Source organism: Nematolebias whitei, chromosome 12 (assembly GCF_014905685.2).
Source record: "Nematolebias whitei isolate Nwh7 chromosome 12, NemWhi1, whole genome shotgun sequence".
Lineage (NCBI taxonomy): Eukaryota > Metazoa > Chordata > Actinopteri > Cyprinodontiformes > Rivulidae > Nematolebias > Nematolebias whitei.
Window position 1 is genome coordinate 3,878,254 of NC_056509.1, and position 7,799 is coordinate 3,886,052.

Sequence of the window (7,799 nt, forward strand, 5' to 3'; positions counted from 1 at the left end):
TTTTTGGATTTGTCCATATGGAAGTGACCCAAACTTACTGCAACCCTTCAGGGGTCCTAGACCAGACCCCTGGTTCAAACCCTTCAAAACCTGTAAAAAATACCAAATGCATAAACCTTTATAAAAATACAAAAATTACAACACTGTCCAGCTGTGACATCACATTGGAACGAGGCTGCAGCTGGGCCCGGCAAGCTGAAAATATCTGTCTCCACCTTTGCCTCCATCTCCATAGTGGAGGGTTTTTTTACTGATCAGTGGTTTTTTCTCTCTCGGTTCTCCCCCCTGGAGCCAAGCCTAGTGGAGGCGCTTGGGGCAAAAGCTTCCAGGATGGACCGTCAACATATCCCTCCAGGACAGCATGACCAGATGGTGAAAAAGCTCTCCAACCGAGCTCACTAGTGCATATCCCAGGCAGTTGCGGCAAACAACAACATCGTTCCGCTGGCGTACAGCATCTCAAAGAGGCTGGAGGAAGCAAACCTGCTGGAGGAGACAAAGAGGTCTCTTTGTAAAGCCGCTGATGTCATCTTAACCATGTGCGCCACTCTGCGGTCTGCCTGTCCCGCATTGCCGCCCGGATGACCATGATCTAGAGGACCACCTGGCTCCGCCTCTCGCCATCCTTGTCCGAGAGGCAGCAGAAAGACCTGCTGGAGGGCCCCATCACTCCAGAGGCGCTGTTCGGGGCCAACTTCAAGACCATCCTTGAGAAATCGCAGAGGTCCGAGGAGGTCTCAGAGACTGCACACATTTGGTGACGTCACAGTCCTCCTCCCGCCCCTCCGGCCGCTGGAGGGACCGCCTTGGCCAGCAACAACAGCAGAGGTGCTCCATAACAGCGGCAGCGATTTCACGCTCCGCTCCTCCACTGGCCCCCTCCACCAGCTAACAGATCCTTAAGGGGAATGTATGTGTTTTTTGATCATGTATGTTTTGATATGTAGTGAACTAGATCTCCTACATCAATCTGTCTCTGAAGACCTTCAGGGGACAGGAACTGTTATTTCATTGATTTGAATTCAGAAATACAAATTATACCATACCATACCACTTTATTTATAAAACACTTAAAACAGCCACAAGGCCAACCAAAGTGCTGTACAGACAAAACAACAGGTAACACACAAAGCAAAATACAAAATGAGGTAAATCAGAATATAGACAAAAAACGATGCAGATAATGACGACAAACCAGTGTGGAGCATACAGGATCAAAACACAGATCATCTTGTGTTGAAAGCTATTGAATAGTAGTGAGTTTTTAAACGGAACTTGAAAACCGAGAGGGAGGGGGCCTGTCTGACAAGCAGAGGTAACTCGTTCCAGAGTCTTGGTCCTGCTACAGAGAAGGCCCTGTCACCTCTGCGCTTAAGACGAGTTCCTGGAACTGTGAGGAGCAACTGGTCCGCTGACCTCAGGGAGTGTGGTGGGACATACGGTTGTAGCAAATCAGAGAGGTGTGTGTGTGGGTGGGGGGGGGGGGGGGTGACACTGTTCAGTGATTTGTAGACATACATGAGTATTTTGAACTGGATTCGAAAGTGAACCGGTAACCAGTGCAGTGAGGCCAAAACTGGTGTAATGTGCTCTCTTGCCTGTACTGGTTAAAAATCGGGCTGCTGCATTCTGGACCAGTTGTAGTCGTGCAATGGAGGTCTGACTGATACCAAACAGGAGCGAATTGCAGTAATCAAGCCTAGATGTAATGAATGCATGTATTACTGTCTCCAGGTTCTTTTTGGACAATATGGGCTTCAGTTTAGACAGCCGCCTCAGTTGGAAGAAGCATGATTTAACAATCATGTTTACATGATTGTTAAGTTTCAGGGAAGGGTCTGTTATCATGCCCAGATTAGTGACTCTTTGTTTTTCTGACAGGGTTAGAGCGGAAAGGTCGATGCAGTGGTTTGTGATCGTGTTGTTGGGAGGGAACAATATGACTTCAGACTTCTTTTCATTGAAACTTAAGAAATTTAAAGCCATCCAGTCCCTGATGTCAGCCAGGCAGTTGAGCAGTGGTTGAATAGAGCATGTACCATTGTGTCTTAGGGGGAAGTAAATTTGACAGTCATCGGCATAGAAGTGGAAGGGCATGTTGTGTTTCCGGAAAATATCACAGAGCGGCAGCAGGTATAAAGAGAATAGGAGGGGACCCAGTATGGACTCCTGCGGAACCCCCAATTTTAGCTCTGCCTCTATGGAACTAAAATCCTTGATGGAGACACAAAAGGATCTGTGAGTGAGGTAAGATCTGCTGAAACAATTGAGGGCTGATCCTGTGACGCCCACCCACTGCTCCAACCTAGCAATGAGGATCTCATGGTCGATAGTGTCAAAGGCGGCTGTGAGGTCCAACAGGACAAGCAGCACAGAATCACCGGTATCTGTGAATCTGAAGATGTCGTTAAAGACCTTCAGCAGGGCAGTTTCAGTGCTGTGGAGATGTTTAAAGCCAGATTGGAAAAGCTCTAAGATGGCGTGATCCTCCAGGAAGCACTTCAACTGGGACTCGACTATTTTCTCCAGTACTTTAGAAACAAATGGGAGTTTGGCGACAGGCCAGAAGTTGGAAACGAGTGAGGGGTCAAGGTTTGTTTTTTTTCAGGAGAGGCTGGACGGCAGCATGTTTAAAGGTTTTTGGCACCACGCCAGTGGATAAACTACTGTTTACTATGGCAAGAATAGATGGAACTAGAGTAGGAAACACCTCCTTTAGTAGTCGAGGGGGGACCACATCAAAGGGGGAACCAGAAAGTTTCAAGCTGCACATGACCTGCTCTAGAGAAGATAGAGTGATGGGTTCAAAATGGTCAAAAGGAGCTACAGATTGAGGTGGGATGGATGGGTCATGAGTTGGAAGGGAAATGAGAGCACTGGTGGTCGCAATTTTTTCCACAAAGAGATGTAGGAAGTTGTCGCACAGCTCAGTCGAGGCTTCCAGAGGTGATGGTTCAGTGAGGTGGAGAACAGAGTTTAGGGTGGAGAAGAGGACACGTGGGTTGTGAGTGTTTGAGGTAATTATATCAGAGAAGAATTTTGATTTTGTAGCTTTTACTGTTTTCTGATAACAGCGCCAACTCTCTTTAAGTATTTGGAAAGAGACCTGCAGCCTGTCTTTCCTCCACTTTCGTTCCGCCCTCCTACATTGCTGCCTAGTGGCCTTGGTGACGTCACTCAGCCAAGGTTCTGCTCTGAGTTTTGATCTTTTGGTTTTAACAGGTGCAACATGATCCATAGTCTTTAAGCAGACAGAGTTGAACTGGGATGTCAGCTCCTCAGTGGTGGTGAGAAACACTGGGGGCTGAATTATCATTTCAGAGTTATAAACATCTGTGAAACGTGCGACAGTGAAGTGGTTAATGGTCCGGGTGCGACGTGCAGGAATGCACGGCTTCGGAGTTAGATGGGGGAGGGTGAACTCAAACTGGACTGGCATGTGGTCTGAAAAAACATTATCACCAATAACAAGATTATTAACAGTCATATCATGAGTTAAAGCAAGGTCCAGTGTATGTCCACGCTCTTGGGTGGGACCGTTTACATGCTGAGTTAAATTAAATGAGTCCAATAAATCTAAAAAGTCCTTAACACCTCACTTACCCTGGAGACAGTTCCCACCTGCCTGAAGACTGCCACCATCATCCCAGTCCCAAAAAGCTCTACAGTGACTGGTCTGAATGACTATCGGCCAGTGGCCCTCACCCCGATAGTCGCTAAATGCTTCGAAAAACTGGTCATGACTCGCATCAAAACAACCATCAACATCAACGAGGACCCTCATCAGTATGCATACCGTGAGAACCGATCAACAGAGGATGCAATCTCCTCTGTGGTCCACACTGCGCTCAACCACCTAGAGCAGAAAAAACTCTTACGTCCGTATGCTCTTTGTGGACTTCACATCCGCCTTCAACACCATGATCCCCCAAACCCTGATGGACAAACTATCCACACTAGAACTAAGCCCCTCCATCTGCAACTGGGTACTAGACTTTTTAACAAACAGACCACAGTTAGTGAGGATCCACAACCTCTCCTCCTCCACCATAACCCTCAGCACTGGCTCTCCTCAGGGATGTGTGTTGATCCCCCTCCTGTTTACTCTGCTCACGTATGATTGTGCAGCTACCCATCCAGGCTGTCACATTGTAAAGTTTGCAGATGATACAGCGGTGGTGGGATGCATCACAAACAATGATGAGTCCAGCTAAAGACAAGAGGTGGAACACCTGGAGAGCTGGTGCAGAGAGAATAACCTTCACATCAATGTGAAGAAGACAAAGGAGATGATTGTGGACTTCAGAAGGAACAAAAACACCTACACCCCCCTGAACATAAGAGGATCTGCGGTGGAAGTGGTCTCCAGCTACAAGTACTTGGGTGTACACATGAATGACAACCTCAGCTGGAGCAACAACACCACCAGCCTGATCAAGAAAGCTCATCAGAGACTCTACTTCCTCAGACGGCTGAGGCGAGCTGGTCTGGGAAGCTCAGTCCTCACCTCCTTCTACAGGTGTGCAGTGGAGAGCATCCTGTGCTCGAGCATCAATGTGTGGCATGGAGGCTGCACAGCTGCAGAAAGAAAAGCTTTGCAGAGAGTGGTGAAGGCTGCACAGAAATCTGTCGGAATCAGCCTCCCCACCATCACAGACATCTACACCTCCAGATGCAGGAAGAGGGCCACCTGCATCATGAAGGACCCCACTCACCCAGCACACACACTTTTTGCCCCACTCCCCTCAGGAAGGAGGTTAAGGAGCATTAAGTGTAGAACCACTACTGAGGAACAGCTTCTACCCTGAGGCTGTTAGACTCATGAATCTCTAACTAGAATAATCACTGTGAAAAACCATATCATGTTGCTGCTGATCTGTTTCATGTTGCTGCTGATCTGTTTTAATGTTGATGTGTTCATGCGTGCACATCTGCTCACAGACTCATGTTCATGTTTGTGCTGATGTTCAATGTTTTATGTTATGAGTGCTTAGTGTATATTTAGTTGATGTTTTTCTTAGTTCATATCTTAGATGTTATTACTGTTTTTCTTATACATTTTATTGTTGGATGTAACTGGGACCCTGTGTACATAATTTCGCTCCACCACATGTACCACATGAGGTGCGAATGACAATAAAGAAACTCTGACTCTGACTCTGATTATGCAAATAACCTCGTTGTGTGGGCACCACCTCTCTTTAAGAGGAAAAATCAGTCTCTAACCCCAAATTAATGTAAACTGTTGAGTTCTTTCTTGTGTTTAAAGGGCATCAAATCAGTTAATACACACAGATATGCCAAAATAATCACAAATTCAGTTGATTTTATGTATTTTATTATAAAAATAAAAGTCTGTGTTATATGTGATAAAAATTATGCATAACGAACAAATGAATAACAAATAGCTTTGTATCAAAGGTCTATTTGATCATTCAAATCAGTGAAACTTAAAAGGCAGATTTTGGACTGGTTCTGTTTAAGCAGTAGTTAAAATTATATCTAAAGTGAGCTGTAGTTTGTCTAAGATTATTGTGATGTAGGTTCACCAGAAAGGCATTGAAGAGTCTCTTTTCTACTAGAATGAGATGGTCAGGAATGGTCCAACAGCTGCTTAAAAATGGTACCAGCCCAGATGTTCTTGTGACTGAGAGGCTGATTTTTCCTCAAAGTTCACCTGCCATCTTAGAGGGACAAGGGTCCATATGGAAGTCAGCAGGATTTTCCACTCCTTTGCGGTGTGATGGTTCTGGTAACAAATCTCAGGTTAATGCCAGGTCCTGTGTGTTCCGCTTGTCCTGAGATGGCTGCAGAAAGGATGCTTCTCTCCTTTCTGAGTCCCATGCAGAAACTGTGTTTCTTCTCTCCAGTTCTCTTGTGCCGTCTTCTGAGATGGAGCCTCAGTGAAGTGTGTAGCAGAAGTTGAGAAGTAGATGTGAAGAAGTGAAAAAGTAGTGAAGAAGTGAAACTTCACTTAACTGTCTGTGTGTTACAGATTGACTTTGGTCCACCTCTCGGAAGAGGGATGGTCCTAACTCTTGGCTTTGTTTTTATAAAGGCCTATTAAATAAATATAGTCCTTTTCTCTCTGCCTTAAAAGTTACATTTAAAAGAAAATAATAAGACAAATGATTCTTAAAGAGAGATTACTTAAAACACACATTTTCATGAATAAACATTCAGGTATGAAATAAAACAGAATCAATGTTCATCAAAAGGTGTCGCTGTCCATCCCCTGAAAAATAAATGTCATTAAACAAAGGGATCCTTGTGGTGTTATCTTCATGGGAACCATTCTGGGAGAAGTACTCCTTTTCGATAAAGGAAGATAAAATCTCAGCAGATGTTTCAAACTTCGAGGTCAGTTGAACCAAACTCTCATTAAAATGATCTGTCCGTTTCATGGGAAATGACAGTTTTTCCATTATATTCACATTAGTGTCAACTAAATAGTTTGTGAGCTGAGTTAAACACTTGTAAAACAAAGTCTGTTTGTTCCAAAGGAAATAAGAGGCATCTTATTTGAAACCGTTTCAAACACAAAAACACATGAATGATGTTTGTTTGAGTTGAGGTGAACTCTTTTTCTGTTTGAGCTGAGATGAACTGTTACTGAGGTGGTGTTCTTTTTCTGAGGTGGGGTTCCCCTACATTCCCCACATCGTATTTTTATGTTTCTTCGTCACGTCGTATTTTAATGTGTCATATTTTAATGTTTTGTCCTCTGTCACTTGGTGTTCAGTTTTAAAGGACTAGTGGTGGATCTGGAAGATGGAAACCTTATGAAGTTAGCTGAAGATGGAACTGTTCTACGGTACACTATCACTTCATGAAACTGTAATTATCATGCCAGACTTTCAAAACGTTTTCTTTAATGTATATATATTTTTTTTCCTAAATAGAGCATCACATGGAACCGTTGACTTGAGCATAGATGAGATCACCAAGCATTATGGTCTAAAGAGGGAATGGAAGCACTTCAACAGCCTGAATACGTCCTTTACAAGATCTGGTGTGTTGCTTACATCTTTGCTAATGTCTTTTGATTATTGTACAATAATTTCTTTATTTTATCTTAAACTGAGTTACATTTCATTTTATTTTTTGCAGCAAAATATTATTTCTATGACAACTACTTTGACCTGCCGGGGGTTCTGCTCTGTGGAAAAGTTGTGGACGTGTTGCACAAGGTGATAAATGATTCAGGACTTCTTTTCTGTAGTTGAAGATGTCTCGCGTTCTCACTTCAGAAATAGAGAGTGGAATCGCATTAAACTTAATGAGAGGCTCAACTCTGAAGGACGCATGAAGTTTAAAACTTGAATTGATTAACTTTTCTGAATGCGAAGAGAAATTACTTCAACTACAGAATAGAAGTCCAGTCTTGTTTTTTGTGTTCGGGGGGATGTGACAAATCAGGGATGCCCAATACATCGATCATGATCTACCGGTCAATTGCAAAGGCATTAGATCACATGGCATAAAAAAAAAAATAGACGTCAGATCATCAATCTATGAAATTTGTCACGTGATTGACAGACAGGGCTGAGTGGAGAGTTTCGGGGGAACCCCCCACAGAGGTGTGAAATGCTCCAATTGTGAAGTAGCACATGCACACTGCAGGCAGCTGCAGTCCAAAGTTTGTCTGCTCTAACAACAGTTATAATAAATAACAACAGTTATAATAAATACCAACATTTATAATAAATAACAATAGTTATAATAAATAGCAACAGTTACAATAAGTAACAGCAGTTATAATAAATAACAACAGTTATAATAAGTAACAACAGTTATAA

At 43.6% G+C, this 7,799-nt stretch overlaps 1 protein-coding gene across 1 annotated transcript in view; it reads left to right on the forward strand.

Annotated features, from left to right (window-relative positions):
* Window positions 1-7,799, forward strand: part of nt5dc1 (5'-nucleotidase domain containing 1) — a gene marked incomplete at its 5' end in the record, with an annotated part of 416,600 nt that overhangs the window by 14,133 nt on the left and 394,668 nt on the right. The window contains 3 exon segments of the mRNA XM_037686065.1: window positions 6,743-6,814; window positions 6,903-7,012; window positions 7,111-7,190. Of these exon segments, the coding sequence (XP_037541993.1) occupies window positions 6,743-6,814; window positions 6,903-7,012; window positions 7,111-7,190 (262 nt within the window).